Source organism: Ylistrum balloti, unplaced genomic scaffold (genome assembly GCF_031769215.1).
Source record: "Ylistrum balloti isolate Yb309-2 unplaced genomic scaffold, AGI_CSIRO_Ybal_v1 Utg369892, whole genome shotgun sequence".
NCBI lineage: Eukaryota > Metazoa > Mollusca > Bivalvia > Pectinida > Pectinidae > Ylistrum > Ylistrum balloti.
This window is the reverse complement of record NW_026782024.1, coordinates 1243452-1265005: the sequence shown is the minus strand read 5'-3', so window position 1 is coordinate 1265005 and position 21554 is coordinate 1243452. Positions and strand designations below refer to the sequence as shown.

General features: G+C 34.8%; 1 protein-coding gene across 1 annotated transcript; it reads right to left on the bottom strand.

The window, feature by feature from the left end:
• Positions 1 to 1281: 1281 nt before the first annotated feature.
• On the bottom strand, positions 1282 to 21407 carry LOC132546455 (AFG3-like protein 2). Its single transcript, XM_060210168.1, has 18 exons — positions 21311 to 21407; positions 19222 to 19381; positions 18718 to 18880; positions 18250 to 18376; positions 17692 to 17751; positions 14930 to 15066; positions 13256 to 13325; positions 12161 to 12276; positions 11398 to 11638; positions 10267 to 10420; positions 9096 to 9225; positions 8859 to 8956; positions 7612 to 7722; positions 7182 to 7297; positions 5296 to 5376; positions 4973 to 5092; positions 4059 to 4244; positions 1282 to 3507 (listed from the first exon to the last, which is right to left on the bottom strand). The coding sequence occupies exons 1-18, from the start codon at positions 21392 to 21394 to the stop codon at positions 3292 to 3294; spliced, it is 2370 nt and encodes a 789-aa protein (XP_060066151.1). The 5' UTR covers positions 21395 to 21407; the 3' UTR covers positions 1282 to 3291.
• Positions 21408 to 21554: the final 147 nt, after the last annotated feature.

Below are 21554 nucleotides of genomic sequence, written 5' to 3'. Positions count from 1 at the left end.
AGATCTTATAAGTGTTTTCATATGAGGGAAACATGTCTATATCTCTTCCTGATACATATATCTTTCTTTTAGTAGTTCTCCTTCTATCTTTTATTAATATGTAACACAATTAATAAATTCAGATTTTTTGAGAATTTGTGTAACTGTGGTAGGTTGATCAGTATACATGCCCTCTGATTTTAAGTCTCCATCCTATTTTTAAGATTGTCTACTTTCTTAGAAAGGGAGAAGTTTAGAAATTGTGAAGCAACAACATAAAATAACAAGAGATCTATAGGGCCTGTATCTCTCACCAGTTAAAATTGATTCCTTTTGACCCAAGGATGCTTAAGAAAAGACCCAATTTGGTCATAATCCAATCATTCCTAAAGGAGGAATATGATTTTAAAGAATTTGCTCTATTTTCCATGTTGGGTCACGATTCTCCCACCTAAGAAGACTGAGAACCTTCGTTATACAAAATTGATTTCCTTTCACCTAAGAATGCTTCAGACCAAAAAGGGGCAAATTTCAAGCATTCTCATAGGAGAAGGATTGAATAGAATTTGGTCTATTTCCCCTATTGAGCCTCTTCCCTCCTGCCTCAGGAGGCTGAGACCTACTTTTTATTTAATATTAATTCCCCATAACCTAAGAATGCTTCAAGCTAAATTTGGGCAACATTCAATCATTCTTACAAGGGTAGGATTTTCCAATTTCCTCTATTGGGCGTTGCCCTTCACACACTAGGGGGCAGAGACCCACTTTTGATACAAAATTGATTCCCCTTCACCCAACAATGCTTCAGATCAAATTTGGGCAAAATTAAATCATTCCTACAAGCAATCATACCTACAAGAGGAGTAGGATTTTAAAGAATTTTCACTATTTCCCTTATTGGGCCCTGTCCTTTCTGCCCCAGGGGCCAAGACACATTGTTGATACAAAATTGATTCTCTTTACCCTAAGAATGCTTCTGACCAAATTGGGGCAAAATCCAATCATTCCTACAAAAGGACTAGGGTTTTCCAATTTCTCCTTTTGGGCCTGAACACAACATTTATACAAAATTTGTTATCTTCCCTCCAAGGATGCTTCTGACCAAGTTTAGGCGAAATCCTGTAAGTCATTTATGACTAGTAGTGATTTTGACAAAAAAGTTGACGGACAGAAAGACAGACAACAGACGCTGTGGTATGCCATAAAATCACTTGGCACTTTAGGGCAGGTGAGCTAATAATACTTTATTGTTAATAAATCAAAATAAAAAAAAAACAAAATTTTATATAATGTAATTTTCTGTATTTTATTAACAAATTGTCTGGTAACAATATAGGTTCATCACACATCTCTCACACAGAAACATATAAGCAGTGTAATCACAGCAGTCTGATGTCCCTTCACAATCCGTTATATGATGCCATAACCTAATTGGTCATAAAGACACCTGTTCGATATAATCATAGGTCGGCACATCAGAAATCACAGACTTGTGTGCCCAAGTATCAAAGAATTATAAAACTACAATCAAAATTCACAAATAAATATGCTGAAATTTGAGATCCTCTACCTGTTTCATGATCTAGCTATTTTTTGAAACTTCATTTATCAACATCAATGATAGTGCTAGCCTTTGTAGGAAGAATTCAACAAAAGTATAGGCTATATATAGCCTATTAGGAGATCTGTAGAGATCACAAAGAAACCATTAAATGAAAACTAACCTTCAGACTGTAAAACTGGCACTTTCAGTTAGGTATAAAAATTGAAGGCCCAAGTAATGCATGCACCAACAATGCCAACAATGAGGTTTCAAAATATTATTACACCACAAAGGGTACACCACAGAGGTTACACCACACAGGCTATCGACGGAGGAGGCTGCACCATATAGGCTACACCAAACAGGCAACACCAAAGGCTACACCATACCATGGAGGCTACACCACACCATGGAGGCTACATCACAAAGCCAACATCACAGGCAACACCACAAGCTACACCATATACCATATAGGCTACATCACACAGGCAACACCACAGGCTACACCATATACCATGTAGGATACATCACACAGGCAACACCACAGGCTACACCATACCATGAAGGCCTCACCACACAGACTACACCACACAGGCTACACCATACCATGGAGGCTATAGCACAAATGCTATACCATGCAGGCTATACCACTGAGCTTGAGGCTCCACTACTACACCATGCAAACTACACCACAGAGGTTACACTATAGAGACTAGATGACAGAGACTACACCACAAAAGGCACACCACAAAAGGTACAGATACACCATGGAGGTTACACCATTGATACTACACCATACAGGGCACACCATAGACGATAAACCATGGGGGTTACACCATGGACACTACACCATACAGGGCACACCATAGATGATACACCATGGGGTTACACCATGGATACTACACCATACAGGGCACACCATAGACAATACACCATGGATACTACACCATACAGAGCACACCATAGACGATACACCATGGAGGTTACACCATGGATACTACACCATACAGGGCACACCATAGACGATACACCATAGAGGTTACACCATGGATACTACACCATACAGGGCACACCATAGACGATAAACCATGGGGGTTACACCATGGATACTACACCATGCAGGGCACACCATAGACGATACACCATGGAGGTTACACCATGGATACTACACCATACAGGGCACACCATAGACGATAAACCATGGGGGTTACACCATGGATACTACACCATACAGGGCACACCATAGACGATACACCATGGAGGTTACACCATGGATACTACACCATACAGGGCACACCATAGACGATAAACCATGGGGGTTACACCATGGATACTACACCATACAGGGCACACCATAGACGATAAACCATGGGGGTTACACCATGTATACTACACCATACAGGGCACACCATAGACGATAAACCATGGGGGTTACACCATGGATACTACACCATACAGGGCACACCATAGAGGATAAACCATGGGGGTTACACCATGTATACTACACCATACAGGGCACACCATAGACGATACACCTCTTCAGCAAGCTTTACAAGTATCACATTCTTTTCCTAGTAGAACTATGTACATTTCCCCGTACTGATAATTGAACAAAAACCTGACATGATGGCTGATAATGGTTCAAAACCTGTGATATAATTTCTGATTTCTTCTGCAGTCATGGTGTTTTGGTCTTTTGATTGCTTCTTCAAGTTTCAAAAAATATAAATAATGTTCCGACATGTCTTTTTATTCCTGTTTCAGTTGTGTCATGAAAATGACATATCAGACTTTGATGTGGATTTTGTTTCGCGGGGCTGGTTCCAGTTTTCTAGACCTTTTGGTAGTGAGATATCTTCATCCATAGACCCAGTACCTTCTACAAACTCCTCGTAGGTTGACTTTTCTGAGAAAGGCCTCTTGCCTAAAACTGCCTCCATATCAGTCTTGTCTATCTTTTCCTTTTCCAGTAGTAACACAGCAACCTGTAATTGGTATTTAACACAGAGATATCTATGTTGTTACAGTGGTCATTTTATAATTTTATAATGAATCTACAATTAGTGTTATATAATACATGTAATATAAAACGTATAGTGTAATACAGAAAAATTGTCTAACAGGAAGGAGTTTCATTGATATATCAACGTCCTCACATCTCCATATCAAACAACAGAGAACACTTGTTGTGTTCATATCCTAGCATGGTGGGAAGAATTAAAAAATGTTAAGCTTGTTCAAATGAATGACCTTGAGTAAGTATTAAGGTAACTTGTCTTAAATGTCTACTAAACCAAGGATCTGTATTTGGCCAATGATCCTTTCCAATTGTACTTGACGTTCACATTAAGATGTGTAAAAAGTGAACTGTAGTTCTAACAGGCCTCTTACAGCAATTCCAGGGCCTGGTTATGAGTAAGAAACAATAGGGCCAATTCATAGTCACATGTCTCACATTTGGCCTCTAGCTGATTTGCTATTTTATTACAGAAACAGTAGGGCCAAATCATAGTCACACGTCTCACACTTAACTCACCTTCTCTATTAGATCCTTTTTTTCAGTTAGCAGATCCATAGTACGATCATAGCATTTGGCTACAAGATTTCTAACCTCCTCATCAATAAGTTCAGCCATGTCCTCACCATAGGCTTTGTGGAACGATCCCTCCTGCTGGCCATAGCCTACCTGTCCTATTTTATCATTCATACCTAAAAGGGTTACCTACAAAGGAAAAGTGTCAAAATCACAAATGGTATGGGAGGGAGTTTAGAACAATAGAGAAGTGTTAACAACAATATATTCTGTATTAGTGACAATGTATCCTGTGTAAGTGACAATGTTTCCTGTGTTAGTGACAATGTACCATGTGTTAGTGACAATGTATCCCGTGTTAGTGACAATGTATCCTGTGTTAGTGACAATGTATCCTCTGTTAGTGACAATGTTTCCTGAGTTAGTGACAATGTATCCTGTGTTAGTGACAATGTACCATGTGTTAGTGACAATGTATCCTGTGTTAGTGACAATGTATCATGTGTTAGTGACAATGTATCATGTGTTAGTGACAATGTATCCTGTGTTAGTGACAATGTATCCTGTGTTAGTGACAATGTATCCTGTGTTAGTGACAATGTACCATGTGTTAGTGACAATGTATCCTGTGTAAGTGACAATGTATCCTCTGTAAGTGACAATGTTTCCTGAGTTAGTGACAATGTATCCTGTGTTAGTGACAATGTATCCTGTGTTAGTGACAATGTATCCTGTGTTAGTGACAATGTATCCTGTGTTAGTGACAATGTTTCCTGTGTTAGTGTCAATGTATCCTGTGTTAGTGACAATGTATCCTGTGTTGTGGCAATGTATCTATGAAGTCTTGTGTAAATAACAATGATCCGGTGTTATAAACATGTGTCATGTGTTGATGACAATGAATCTTCGTGATTTACCTGAGCATAGGCCATCTTGGTTACTTTCTGTAAATCATCTTGGGCACCAGATGTAATTTTACCAAAGAATATTTTCTCTGAAACTCTTCCCCCAAGTAAGGTACACATTCTGTCCATCAACTATAAAATAATGATATTTAATGAACATTAATATACATATATCACATAGGTGAATCCAGATACATAAAGAATGGATACATCAACTGCAAATCTAAAATGTGAGATCTGAATTATAAACCTTTGATCAAATAAGAATTAATAACATGTACTTCAATAATCAACACTCAGATCTAATTGATAGAACCACGTATCCTGAATCGTACCTGTTCTTGAGTCATTAGGTAGTTTTCCTTGGGTAAATACATGGCATAGCCGAGGCCCTTACCACGAGGTATGATTGACACCTGAAATTTAATGAAGCATTATCAACAAATATTTCTAAAAGATTTTGAAATTCATAATTTGTATATCAATTAGATACTTATCAACAGTAATACACATGTCACTGGTAAGTGAGGATGTTTGTTATATAGAAGATAATGATATAACAGAGATATTTTACAGATCTAACATGTGGTGCTTATCATCTTGCTTCAATGCATGTATATCTTCCTTTATTTCTTTTGAATAAATCTATATTGATATTGGGTAAATAATGTGATAACAGCTTATAACACTGATAATGCCGTGTTTGAAATTTACAGTTGTGATTTTAAAACTATTTACTTTATCTTAAAATTTTGACGATGCTGCGTTTGAAATCTACAGTTGTGATTTTAAAACTATTTACTTTATTTTAAAACATTGACAATGTTGTGTTTGAAATTTTCAAACTATTTACTTTATTTGTATAATAACAATAACCAAAAAAGCTAATATCTTCATTTTTGTTTAGCTGGATTAAAGCACGAAAGGGGTCTCACTATGGGAAGAAACTGGAGTACTTGTAGAAAGACCACATGGTTGAGTTGGTAACCCTGTTACCTTTTCATGTCTAATGGAAGAAATAAATCCCAGTTGCCTAGGAGAAAGGTGACTGTGTTACTACTTTTCCATGTGATCAGATTTTAGAAGATCCATCAAGCACTGTCTCAGATAAATTGATAACAAATTTGCGCTGTGTACATCAAAATAGCTATTTCATTAATCCAAGTAATATCAGAATTAATCAGGCATAACTAAGGACCAAGAAGAAACTTTATATTCAAGATTTGAAAAGATATTCAAGCATTTTCCACAAGATTTTTCAGTCCCTTAAAGCATTGCCTTAGATGAAGATCTGTGGTTCAATGCTCCCTAGTTTCCTGCGAAAGTTGTTTTTCAGGAAACCTAAAAACAGACTAGTCTGTGCTGATGTGGTTGTGTCCTTGGGCAAACACTTTACCCAAATTATTCTGGATGGACCATATAACAAGCCGTCTGTATATTGCTCTGTGGAGAAGCTACCAACAACAAGGAGACTCTACCTTAAAATGACCCAACTGTTAAAAGGACAATAAATCCAGCAAACTGAATTAAAATTTGTCAGATCAAATAATTTGGTTCCTCCAAATTCTTCTTTAACTGTAAAGTGGTTATTTGATTGCCTTCTCCTGTAATCGTTCTTTCTGTATTCTGGCGATATTTTAGGATCCCATTCCTTCCATTTGTAAATCTATTTTGTGCAAATTGGCATTGAGTAGATTCTCATCTAGTGTGCATCAAAAGCTCATACAGTCCTGATAGCTATGTCGACAAACTATCAATTGACCATTGACTGCCACGGAAACAAGGCATTTTTTAAAGATATTACATGTCTCAGTTGGACAGAAATCATTACAATTTAATACAAAAATGCTTTACACAGGCCATATTTTCCCACTGAGAGTCTCATGATTGTTTATCGTCAATGTTGACCATGTGACTGTATATAATGAACAAGAATGAAAAAGCCATGTAATTTAAGCTTGTTACAACACTATTACATAATTTATCTTCATTCAAATAGGTCAGTATCCCAGACACTCTGACATACGTATCTGAATATGATTCTTTAATAATAGCTGTTTTATTTATAGTCTAAATGCAGACTTTCTAGTATCAGCAAACCTTTACAAACCGACCAAATTATGTTATCCCAGTGTTGTCTAGTGTAGACTGAGTCCACTGTACATTACTATATATATTCAGTAGGGAGTAACCAAAGAAACTATTCAGTTTTAGTGTTTACCTTCAGCAGGGGGTCACCATGCTCTAAGAACCATCCAGCAATGGCATGGCCAGCTTCATGGTATGCCACGGTTTTCTTCTCATGTGGCTGTAAGACTTGTGTTTTCTTCTCCAATCCTTCAAAGGAAAAAATGGTTTAAGGTTCTGAATCACTTGACAAGCTACATGTGGAATGTTTTAATATTGATATTATTACTATAAAAAAAGTATGCAAAAAGACAATAGAACTGATCTGAGCGTATCAAAATTCATCATTTAAAGACACATTGAATGTAGAGCAAAACTTATGGCAGGAAGAATAAAAGATAATGTGACCAGATGTATACAGCCACTTTTTCCACTTACATTTTTCAGATAGAAATATATACACAATTTATTGATATATGTAACAACAAAACACCATGAAATATTACCAATACAGTGCTGCTTACCTCCCACGACCCGTTCAATAGCCTGATCAAAGTGGGTTGCAAGGACAGATTCATTGAGATCCCGAGCTGCGATAAGCGCTGATTCATTACAAACATTACTAATATCAGCTCCTGTTAAAATTTAAAAGTAAGTTTCAGAAGTGATTCAACGAGAAACAGAATTTTCTACAAGGATCACTCATAATTAGACAGAATTTTCTACAAGGATCACTCATAATGAGACAGAATTTTCTACAAGGATCACTCATAATTAGACAGAATTTTCTACAAGGATCACTCATAATTAGACAGAAGTTTCTTCAATAGTCACTCATAATTAGACAGAATTTTCTACAAGGATCACTCATAATTAGGCAGAACTTTCTTCAATAGTCACTCATAGTTAGACAGAACTTTCTTCCATAGTCACTCATAATTAGACAGAACTTTCTTCACCGTCACTCATAATTAGACAGAAATTTCTACAAGGATCACTCATAATTAGACAGAATTTTCTACAAGGGTCACTCATAATTAGACAGAATTTTCTACAAGGGTCACTCATAATGAGACAGAATTTCCTACAAGGATCACTCATAATTAGACAGAATTTTCTACAAGGATCACTCATAATTAGACAGAACTTTCTTCACAGTCACTCATAATGAGACAGAAGTTTCTACAAGGGTCACTAATAATTAGACAGAATTTCCTTCAAGGGTCACTCATAATTAGACAGAATTTTCTACAAGGGTCACTCATAATTAGACAGAATTTTCTACAAGGGTCATTCATAATTAGACAGAATTTTCTACAAGGGTCACTCATAATGAGACAGAATTTTCTACAAGGGTCACTCATAATGAGACAGAATTTTCTACAAGGGTCATTCATAATAAGACAGAATTTTCTACAACGGTCATTCATAATTAGACAGAACTTTCTTCCATAGTCACTCATAATTAGACAGAACTTTCTTCCATAGTCACTCATAATTAGACAGAATTTTCTACAAGGGTCACTCATAATTAGACAGAATTTTCTACAAGGGTCACTCATAATTAGACAGAACTTTCTACAAGGGTCACTCATAATGAGACAGAATTTTCTACAATGGTCACTCATAATAAAACAGAATTTTCTACAAGGGTCAACTTTGCAGTACACTTGCAGATCAATCAAACTTTTACTAAATTGACAGAAAAAAACATTAGTCTAGTAAATTAATCAGATCAACAACTTTAAGGTTCCAACACCTAAACACATACCAGAAAATCCGGGGGTTAGAGCAGCCAGTTTTTTGGCTAATTCATCCTTGGAAAGATCTGTTTTGATACCTTCAAGATGGACCTTAAAAATGTTTGCTCTGAAAAATGGATAAAGGTACTTTGTCAAAGCTAGCTAATAAGAATGCAATGATATTCAATGTAAGTAATTAAGTCCGAAGTACCACAAAATTTGTAATAATGACCAAAAGTCACATTCCTATACTTCACACATCTCACCTGCCCTTGATGTCTGGCAGAGGAATAAAGATTTGGCGGTCAAATCTACCCGCTCGTAGTAAGGCAGGGTCTAGGACGTCTATGCGATTAGTGGCAGCCAAGACTACCACTCCTGACTGGGAACTGAAACCTAAAACACACTTCATATTTACACTTTGTTTTTGGTTTTTTATTTGTTAATTAATGGTACGGATGTACTTCTCTGAGGAGCAAAACATTTCAGTGTAAAACTTAATTTAGTTAGTTAGTTATTGCACTACTTTTTCCAGAACAGAACTTTTTTCAGAATATGTTTAAGAGGAAATCATTCATTTCCATATATTATTCATATTTTTTTCCTGAATAAGAGACATTCTCTGTTATTTTCACAGCAACCTTTTTTGAAATAAATTTTCATCTTTCATTATGTAGTTAGGGTATGATACTTGGACATTAAGAAAAAATATGTGAAAATACTGAAATTTCATGAGCTTTAAACTGCCTAGCAACCAAAAAATGAAAATATTGCAAAAATACAGATACCTTTTATTTAACGATCTTCTAGTATTAAACATTTTCTTCTAATTTTAAGTTTTGATACAGAAATTTTCGAGGGGGTCTCTGTGCTTAATATTTTGCAATCTTTGCAGTTTTTACAAAATGAAGAAACCAGCTAAAAAATTCATTTTCCAGTCTGAAAAATCAGGTTATCAAGTCTGAATTCATGAATTTGAAATCTGTGATTTGTGGTGATGATTCACACATAATTAAGTTTGGATCTTGCCAAGACTTCCAGAATTATAACCAAGAAAAGCACCTCAGCAACCAGAAAATGCTGAAATTGTTGAAATATTAACAGAATAACATCACCAACTACACTGTAAAAAAATGTAGTCCATGACCGAAACTTCTTCAAAATGTCATATAAATCACCAATTTTTCAGGTAATTAGTACAACTAGAGGTGACAAAATACATAAAAAGGCAAACAACCAAGACATTGTGTTGGAATTTGTTTTATATTGAATTATATCTTACTTCTGGTCAAAATATCAGAGGTCAAACACTGCTGATTATATCTGAGCTGAAATGATCACTACCCTAACACAGATCATCAAACACTGTTGGTTATAAAGCAGAGATCAGAACAGGCGAGTGCATTTAAGGAAGTGAATGCCAGTCAAATTACTTACCATCAAGTTCTACTAGAAACTGATTAAGGGTGCTTTCTTGCTCTGAATTCCCCATAATTTGTGAACCACTACGTTTTCGACCTACTGCATCTATTTCATCAATGAACAGTATACATGGGGCGTTTTTCCTGGCTTCCTTGAACATGTCTCGGACCTGTAAAAATATACACAGTTAAGACCAAATATTACAGAATGAAAACTGCAATATCATAAAAATCAGAAATGGTAAAGTCAGTCAGTGAGGAGAAATTTGAATCTATATTGTTATGTACAGTGTATTACATATAGGCACTTTTGTAGAGCTATATGAATATTTTTTTCCCGAAACAATGCTGTGTAGTGATATTTAAGAAGTTCTTAATTTGTAGAGAGTGAGATATTGCCACCAAATAAGGGCACCAATATTAGGACTTCTCTTTTTTACCTCTAATAATATTAAACACGTTTTGATTCTATTTTTACCACTAATAATATAAAATAAATCATGATTTCCTTTTTCCAGAGACACAAACATTTAGATTCCAAATCCAAAAATGGTTGCCTGTTGTCTGTTTTATTTTTCTGATTATCTCAAATCAAAAGGGCATTACTTGGGATCTAGAGAAAAAGTCATATGAAATTTGAAAGTCTGAAAATGAATTTACTTAAATCTTTGAGTATCTTTAATTTCTGCAAGTACAATCATAATATTTTTAAGGCTCCAATTCTCCCCGCACATGCATAGTAATACATTTTTTGTGTGTACATAAGATATCAGTCACACACCCACATGTGAATATGACAATAGATACCAGCTTACGGACTGCATACATGACATTTCAAGCTCTAAAGTAATGGAAAACTAGATGAAAATCTATTGCACTTATATTTCACTGACATTAAGAATGGTTTACCTCATGGAGAACTTGACAAGAAGAACAAATGCTCTGAGGCAGTTAGGTTACACTACTATAAAACACAGCTATTTATTTTGACTTTTTTTTGGTGAGGAAGGGGGTGATGGTGGGGGTGATGGTGGGGGTGGTGGTGGGGGTGGTGGTGGTGGTGGTGGGGAAAGGGTTGAAGGGGGATGGACAAGTTAATTTCACAAACAATGGCTGACACTTCTTTATGCATTTAAATGAATATTACCCTAGCAGGACCAACTCCAACAAATATCTCCTGGAACTCAGATCCGGACACAGAGATGAATGGAACATTTGCCTCTCCAGCAGTGGCCTTGGCCAAGAGTGTTTTCCCTGTTCCTGGAGGTCCAGTCAGCATGGCTCCCTTTGGGATTTTGGCACCAAGTTTAAGATATTGTTCCTTATTCTTTAGGAAGTTCACAAATTCCATAATTTCTAATTTGGCTTCTTCACATCCTGCTACATCACTGCAGACAGAAATAGGATACATATTCCAGTGTGTGATACCCTACCAATGTCAGAGGTCACATGAAAAGTTCAGAGCACTAGAGAAATTGTGTAGCAACTGAATTCTTATCTGATGGTTTCATTTTGTTTTTCAATACATTCAGGTATCACTCTGAATAATATTCAAACTTTTTAAGTTTGAAATTTCCGCAAATGTTTTCAAATGCTAGAGTCATGGCACCATAATCAATAAGTATTACATCTACCTCTATTTCAGTGATATACATAAATTAAGTTTAAAGTTTTCACATTTGTACTCTACAGACACTTTAAAATATGATCACAGAGATTAACAGGTACTTGAATCTAGTTTTATGTATATCAAGTACAATATTGAACACTAAAGGATTTACAGGTACTAAGTTCTAGTTTTATGTATATTAAGTACAACACTGAATACTAAAACAAACTTGTCTTTTTTAAGTTTCTCAGGAGAATCACAAGTTAAAAGAGAACATGTTCTTGCTAGATTTCATACAAACCTGAATTTCACAACAACATTTGAATTTGGTTGAAAGATCTTGGCTGTGGATTTCCCAACACCAAAAATCCCCTGAGTACCACCAACACCTTTTCCAGAAAACATACCACCCACTCTCTACAAAACATGAAATAGACCAACAATAATATCATAATTTCACAGCAATTAGGTTATGAGAATCTCATCTATCATAAAGATGGAAAATCGTAACTTTCATGTTATACCAGTAGAACATCAGACTTTCATGTTATACCAGTAGAACATCAGACTTTCATGTTATATCAGTAGAACACCAGATTTTCATGTTATATCAGTAGAACACCAGATTTTCATGTTATATCAGTAGAACATCACACTTTCATGTTATATCAGTAGAACACCAGATTTTCATGTTATATCAGTAGAACATCAGACTTTCATGTTATACCAGTAGAACATCAGACTTTCATGTTATATCAGTATGTTATATCAGTAGAACACCAGACTTTCATGTTATACCAGTACAACATCAGACTTTCATGTTATACCAGTAGAACATCAGACTTTCATGTTATATCAGTAGAACATCAGATTTTCATGTTATACCAGTAGAACATCAGCCTTTCATGTTATATCAGTAGAACATCAGACTTTCATGTTATATCAGTAGAACACCAGACTTTCATGTTATACCAGTAGAACACCAGACTTTCATGTTATATCAGTAGAACATAAGACTTTCATGTTATACCAGTAGAACATCAGACTTTCATGTTATATCAGTACAACATCAGACTTTCATGTTATACCAGTAGAACATCAGACTTTCATGTTATATCAGTACAACATCAGACTTTCATGTTATACCAGTAGAACATCAGACTTTCATGTTATACCAGTAGAACATCAGACTTTCATGTTATATCAGTACAACATCAGACTTTCATGTTATACCAGTAGAACACCAGACTTTCATGTTATACCATATCAGACTAACATGTTTAGACTGAAGTAGAATATCTGATTTTCTGATCCTATTAGTAGGCAAGTGTTTGGAGTTTTGCTCTAAGACTTCAACCTAGGCTAATATAAGTATTCCAGCTTGACAGGTACTTACTCTCTGCAGAAATGTTAGGAAGATAACAATTATTGCAACGTCAATGACAAAAACGAGGATGTCACTAAAGCTGAAACACAAACACAACAATTATTGCAATGTCAAGGCAAAAACGACGATGTCACTCAATTGGAAACATAAACACATCAAACTTGTACAAATAAAACTGGAAATTTTTCTAACCTGATAAGTCTGAAATGCACACAATATGCAAAATACAACCTACCCATAACATTTTCAAAACTATAAACAACCTGCTGGTACCTACAGAAGGTATATAACACAAAATTGTATTCTAGACACCTGTTCAAAAATCCCTATATGATTAAATAACAAGAGATCCACAGGGATCTTGACACCCACACATCTATGATACATGCCACTATCAGTTCTTTAATAAGATGGATTTTTCCCTCTCTTTTTCTTCTTTTCTATACTTTTCATATTTACTAATTATTATATGTTGTATTGACATGTGAATCAATCCTTTGCTTCATCAACAAAGAAAGCTTTTTATTTTTTTCATTTAAAGATCAGCTCCAAAATGTCATCAAATGCACACTATGGGTCTAATGGGAACTTAATTTGAGAATAATCTAGTCAGCACAATTTAAGAAATAGCAATAATGAAGTACTCAAATAAGGAAGAAAACAATCTCTGGACAAGATTGAAATACTGAAAAGAAAACATGGCAATAACAATTTGAAATATGGTAAAATCTAAATGCTCATGTTATGATTTCAAATCTAAAATGTCTTGATCAAAATGGTTAAAATCTGAGGGAGAAAATAAGATTAAAATGTTACCCCAAAAAATGGGCAATAACTCTTTCTTTCTAAAACTCTAAAATGTCATAAAATGTCATTAGGGAAAACAAAATGTCCAGTAAAATGCTGATTAAACCTATCAAGATTCACAGAAATAAGATGAAAATATAATCATAATGATAACTACAAGGGAAAGTAACTCTTCCAAATACAAAAAAACACCCATTCAGAAAAAAACACAACTTTGTGTCATAGTGACTTTGCATACCAAGATTGAAATGAATCTGTTGAGTAATGAGAGAGGAGATCTTCAGGCAAGGTTAACATTTTGAAAACAATAAAAGATGCATAACATACAGTGTTGCATGAAAAACCTGTCATGTTTGTCAAATCGTTTCCCTTCTTGTATTACCATATCAACTTTGAAAGAAATTCTGTAAGACAAACTCGTTTCAGCCATTTTGGTATGGAATATTTGTAGCAAGTTTCATTAAAATTAGTCTATAAATAAAGCTAAGCGATAGTTAACCAGGAAAAGTTAATAGACAGACAGCATATGGTATACCATAATACTACCCATTGTTGATGGGTGTATAAAAAAGATTTATGCAATACTTATCAACAAATATCTAGGATGTCTTCAGTTCAAGGAGAAGAAGGATTTTAAAGAATTTGCTCTGTTTCCGCTATGAGACCCCAACCCTCTTCCCGCCGCAGGGCGGCAGGTTTTGTTAAGAATGACAACAGTTGCGAAATCATATTACAAAATGGTCGTCAAAAAAAAAACCCAAAAACATTTGCTCCAACTCTCTACATCATTTCATGCAAGTCTGAGCTAAATCCCACTAGAGAAACTTGAGAAGATTGAAATCTGAAAAATTAATGCATAACTGAACATGGCCTTACCTGAAGTTAGATTCGACATATTTAACATCCACAAAGTCATGTTTGCTTATCTGCATTTCCTCTTGAGCTGTCCTCAATGCTTCTTCGAATACATCTACACTTCCTATTCTGAACACCACTTGTCTCATTAGGGCACTCTTTAAGCAATCAAAAGGACACAGATTTAAAACTGTAGACACATTTCCTGTTTTAGAAGATCACTTTCAAAGTCTTGAGACAAGAATGCCATGAGGCCTGTATCGCTCACCTTGACATTTCAGCTTTCATATTTAAACATTTCTTTTGATAAGTATATCATTATAAGTTTTCAATCAGAAGAAAAAGGCTTTTAAAGCTTCAAATTAAATTTTGACGATATACCTACATCAAAGCAGAAAAAAAATGCTTTTAATCTCTTGAATCTATTTCCCATATTTGGATCTGATTCTCTGCTCCCTAGGGGGTCAGACCTTAGATTTACATAATTGAGTCCCATGTACAGAAGGATATTCACAACGAATCTTGGTCAAAATACTTTGTAACAAAAGATGATAGATTTTAAAGTGATTCTTCTGTTTGTCATAGTGGGCCCTATCCTTCTTCCCTTCAGGGGTGGTCAGATTCAGATTGACTTTTCACACAAAATTGATTCCCCTTCACCCAATAATGTATTCAAAACCAATTTGGACAAAATAACATCATTCCTGAAGAATTGAAGAAGTATATGAAAGAATAAATCTTGTTAAAATGGATAATCATGCATCAGTATTACAATCATTTAGATTGCCAGTTAATGATAAGGATAAAGACCTCCTCCACTTATATTGGATTCCTAAACTTCACAAGATCCCATATAAACATTGTTTAATTGAATCATCTAGCTGTCCAACCAAACCTTTGACAAAACTACTAACTACCATTCATAGTGCTATCAAATCTGGGTTACCGTTTTAATGCATTTTAACCTATGGTGTGACAGTTGATTTGATATTCAAGAGCCTACGCCCATTATCATAATTTTCATAGAAGTTGTCAACTGACAGACAAACTGGTAACACAAGGTCTCAAATGATGATGGGTGATGAAAATTACAGGGAAGTATCATGGTCATCATATTGATCTCACTGAAAAAATATTTCATTTCTTTGTGCAATGTGAAGCTGGACATGATTGGTGCTCGTTAGTTTGCCTGCATAACTAGGTGTGGGACTGAGAGGAACTTGCAAACAAAATTTGAAATTAGTTCATCCAGTACCTCTTAAGGTATAACTACACACATTTACTATCAAAACCAACGTGTGCTGCCATTTCTTATCAAACCCAAAACCAAGTGCCATAAAAGGATCAAGGGTGCCCAAGTGTAAAATTTGAGAAAGGCCTATCTATTACTTTTCAAGAAATAGTGACAGCAAACTTCAATAGTCAAAATCCAAGATAGCTGTCAGCCATTTTGCTTTTGTAATCAGATCCAAAAGCAGAAAGACACAACTAGGGACCAAGGAGAGCCATTCCTTTAAAAACTTAACAAGTGCTAATAGGCATAAAAAGGAACCTACATGTGAACTTTGAGAAAGAACCATCCTGTACTTTTAAAGAAATAATGCTAACAATGTTCCATAGACAAAATCTCTAATGCATACCAGTCAGCCATTTTGCTTTTCTGATCAGTCCCAAAAATAAAAGTTTTAGGCAAATTCACCCTGTGATATTACCATCTATTATCATGATGACCCTGTGTTTAATATAGGTCAAACAATGTCCATCTTTATCCCATTTAAAAGTTTTGAAAAATTTAACCGCTTTGACCTTGAATACAGATTAAGGTCATTTCTTTTTGCAAACTTTGTCTGCCTCCATTTAGAAAAGACCTCACAGCCAAATATCACATTTCTAGATTTTCAAGTAGTGCAGAAAAAAATCTTTTCACGGTTCTGACAAATTTGACTCCTGTGATCTTGAATACAGGTTAAGGTCATATCTTTTTTTCGAACTTTATTGGTCTTCATCCAAAACACTTTTAAGCCTAATACAACCAAATATCATGCTTCCATGCCTTCTATTACTTCACAAGATGTTGATAAAATATTTCGACTATTTTTACTCTCATGACCCTGAATATAGGTCAATGCCGTTTATTTTCGCAAACTTTGTTGGGTTTCATTATCTCAACTCACCAGCCAAATATCATGATTCTAGACCTTTCTGTAAGCCAGGATTTGTTTAAATGTTTTGACAAATTTTCCCCCTGTGGCATTAAACATAGATCAAGGTCAAGGTCAGAGACACGTTATGCTCCCCAATTGGGACAAAATTTAAGTATGAAAAATAACAAAGGGCAATAATTCCTAAATTATTCAAAAGAGAGTGATGGTTCATGTGCAATGCACTTTTCCTTGTTGAGATCTGTTTACCTATGAAGTTTCATGTCGATACCCCTTATATTTTAAATGTAATGCTCCATAATAACAAAGGGCAATAACTCCTAAAATATGCAAAAGAGTGATGGTTCTGGTAGATTGCACTTCTCTTTGTTGGGATCTATCTACCTATGAGGAACAGACAGAGGATGCAGCACCACAGCATGAGTTCATTTGCCAAGAGAGCAGGTGAGCTAACATGGAATGGCATATCTGTACATACAAGGGATGGTAAACTTGTACTTACAAGTTATGGCAAACTTATTCCTACCAAGGATGGTAAATTCACACTTAAAAGGATGGTTAACCTGTATTTACAAGGGATGATAAACCTGTATTTTTAAGGGATGGTAGACCCGTACTTACAAACTCGGGTTTGAATTTCACTTCCACATGTTCTTTGTTGGTAACAATAAGGCTTTTCACCTAGAAATAAAATCTAAAGATATAGTTCACAGTTATTATCAAATGATTCAGGTCTGCTATTTCCTGTGGGGACATTTAATATAAAATTTCACTGCTATATACATTTGACATATGTAATATTTGTCATTTTGACTTATACTGGTAAACTAACAATTGACACATATAGACATCTCCAGATGTACAATTTCATAGCTTATTCTCAACTGCAAGGGACATAAAACAGAAAGTTAAACAAATAATTTCTTATGCAAAGAGGTTTTATATCAAGAATATTTCTATCTCAAATGATTGATTGACAACAGGTGAAAGCTGTTTATCAATCAAATGTGAAAATTCTAATGAAAATTCCTCAACCCAAACAGCCATAACACTGAAATACATCTAAGTATATCTGGTAAAAAGTAAATGAGCAGAAAAGGAATTATGATGGAATGAAGACAAAATGATCAAGGGGCACAAATAATAACTAAAACCATTGATAACTTATTTCCATCTTACCATTCCAGTTTTGAGGTAACTGTTGATAAATTCCTTGAATGATACTTCTTTTACCATGTTTGATGAAGCTAAATAAAGCACCAGTGATGCTAATATAAAAACCGTGATCGGCAGCGTAAAGTCATTTCTGGAAAAAAAAAATTATGTAAAGAAAGAAATAAATGTATGTAAAAAAATTATAAAATCAGTGAAACTGATGAGTGGTCTCCGAAAACAACTTCATTGGACACAAAATTTTACCAAAGGGCAATAATTCTGCAATTAAAGGGTTGCAGACTCTGAAGTTGGTATACAACACATTCTGTTAGAACGAAAAATGTATACACCAAGTTTCAAGATCTTAGATTTAATGCAAATAAAAAAAGAGGCAAAGTCATAGAAAGTTGTGTGATAAACGTACTCATATGAACCAAAAGCCATATAATTTCAATCAAGGTTCACACTCTTTGACATGTATGTACATCTTACTTCGGGGCTTTTGGTTTTTCCGATTGTTGTTCTTGTTCCTTTCTATACTTTTCAAAAGCTAATTTCATGTCTTCAAACATTTTTCCTTGCAGATCTGCCCACGGTTGGTTATCATCTTTCTTGTCCTCCTTGTCTTCTATCTTGGAATCCCTCTCTTTTGTTTCTGGATTTGATATAAATAAAGGCAGCGATCATCATCAGCTTTATAATAAGAGAAAAGTAAAAGCATGCTTTTGCTTCTGTGATTTTTTTGGTTTAATTTTGTCCATGAAAGGTTCCTGAAATATTTCTGTGAAATCAGTTCAGGGGTTTTAAAATGGAAATAAAAAAAAATATGGTAAAGTTAACGTTACACAACACACATGACATCGGACAAAAGGTGATCGAAACAGGTCATCATGAGACTATGTCTCAAATGCCTTAAATATTGTGTATGTGGAATCAATTGATATAGTCATTTAATGTTTTGTTCAGCATTACAGTAACAAAGAACAATAAACTAACCGTCTTGTTTTGATCTGTTTTTCACCTTTTCCTTAAAATTTTCAAACCCTTTTGGGAGTTTGTCTGAAAGCCTTGGAACAGTGGAGCTGAAATGCCGCATCAGAGAATCCATTTCCCTTGACCGCAAAAATTTTTTCAGCATTGTTATTTCTCTATTGATCTGCAGAAAAAAAACCCAAACATTAAGTCAACTTTTACCCAAACATTAAGTCAACTTTTAACCAAGGATGCTTAGGACCAAATTTGGGCAAAATCCTGTTATTCCTACAGAATAAGAACTTGAGGGAGATCTTTTTTAACAATAAACTTTTTTCAACACTGAAACAATTTGATCAAACATTTAAACAGAAATTCTTACTTTATCAATAGTAATTGTACCATCCTTTACAAATAATTAACTGATTTACTCTTCAACTATGCTCTTGTACAACTGAACCAAGAAGCAATACGTTTTCTGATACCTGAATTTCCTCTGATGTTATTAGACAAAATCAATACAAAAGCAGAATAACTACAAGAAGTTTGCGAAGGAAAAATATTTGGGTTCATGCTTAAATTTATCAGTTATTATAATCTGTTGAACACTTGTGAAGGGTATTAGAATATTATCTGCCATATGTCGGGGTCTAGGTGACGAGTTTAAGTGCAAAGATTTTGTGACTTATTTTAGAGACAAGCAATATAATATTTACTGTCTTTGAGACAATCACTTTACAGAGGAACATGAAGATATTTTACAGTGTGAATGAAGATAAAGTTAATATCTTAATTCTATTTAATGGAACTCCAGAGGGGGTAGTAATACTTATCAATGATAACTTTGAGATGAGGTAAAGGAGAAGAAAAGATATTGACAGGGAATTTCTTTTGGATCAAGAAGTTGAAGGTAATAACTGACTTCAGTTACATTATATGGTCCCAATTCTAATAGCCCAACCTTTTATGCTAAAACAGCAGAAATTCTTCATGAGTCCAAGAATGATAGTTATATGTGGTGATTGCAATTTAGTGCTGGAAAAATGATAAGAGCCCAGTGTTTTTATCACTGAAAGGTTGATTTTGAAAAGGTTTTTGATTGTTTCTCATGTGTGATAAAATTTGCTCACACTTATTGGTAGAATAAACATAATTAAATCTTTATGATTAACCATCTTTTAATTTCTTTACCTTAATCCAGCTAAAAGCTTTAACAAGACAGCTCAATTCAGTCCTTTTAATCTTTTATCGAAAAGCAAAACTGATTTGATCACACAAGACAAAGTTATTCATAAATACATGAATCTGGCCCATTGGGCTTAAAACGATTTACTTAATGTCTTCTATTGAAACTCAAAACGTAAGTTAGATCAAAAGGATCTTTAGATCAAAAGGGAAATGGTAAGTATTTTCAAACTGCACATTACTGACTTTTCTTGCACTAAAAATATTCTCCACAGTGAAAAGACACTAACGTAACATGGTCGATACAATTTATTTCTTCATTATTTGCCTGTATTGGCCATCTTTAGAATAGACAATGTATTATTTGTCTGCATAATATACAGCTGCATTAGGTTGAAGAGGGTAATGTTTCACAGGGTTGAGTAGTGTTATATATGAATTATACCGCAGTTACTAAACTTGCAGGGATCATATACAAAATATGAAAAAAACATTCAACTTCTGTGATTTAAATAGTATAATATCTTAATTCACAGATAAAATTCTGATTTCTGAGCATGTTCTGAACAGCAAACAGACTCATATTTTAAGACAATTGATTTTTCGTATATTTGTGAAATAACTGGCCTATGCTCAATGTTTAACCACAGACTTTGAATATATTCTATTTAAGGCCGTTGGCAGATCGACTAAATACGAATATAAACGTATGACATGGAATTTTGTCTACACTCACGCACTGTCAGTAATACTCCCGTTTTATATATCAATTGTACATGTCATTGATCAAACTGCGCTCGGTTCTGGGCACTGCATATTTTATATAAAAATTGTTTGGTTGTGTAACGCAGGCCTAAATGATCAGCTTTTCAGTTGACAGTGCATTTTCCCTATCAGATTTCACAAATATCATCTTAATTAAGCATACTTCAGTAATTGTTGATCGTTCCGAAAAGAGGTTCCTCAGAAGAACACTCCCTCTACGACCAAAAGTCATATAACGGTGAGACATCTTGATGTGTTTACAAAGTTCCCCAAAGGTTACTGCTTGCCTGCTAGCTAGCATTGCTCCCCGGAAGTTCTCGAATAAATAGTTTCGTATCACGATGGTTCTTAACATGATTTTTGTATTATTCAGCTTTCCTTTCCGGTGAGGTTATTAAGCATCAATA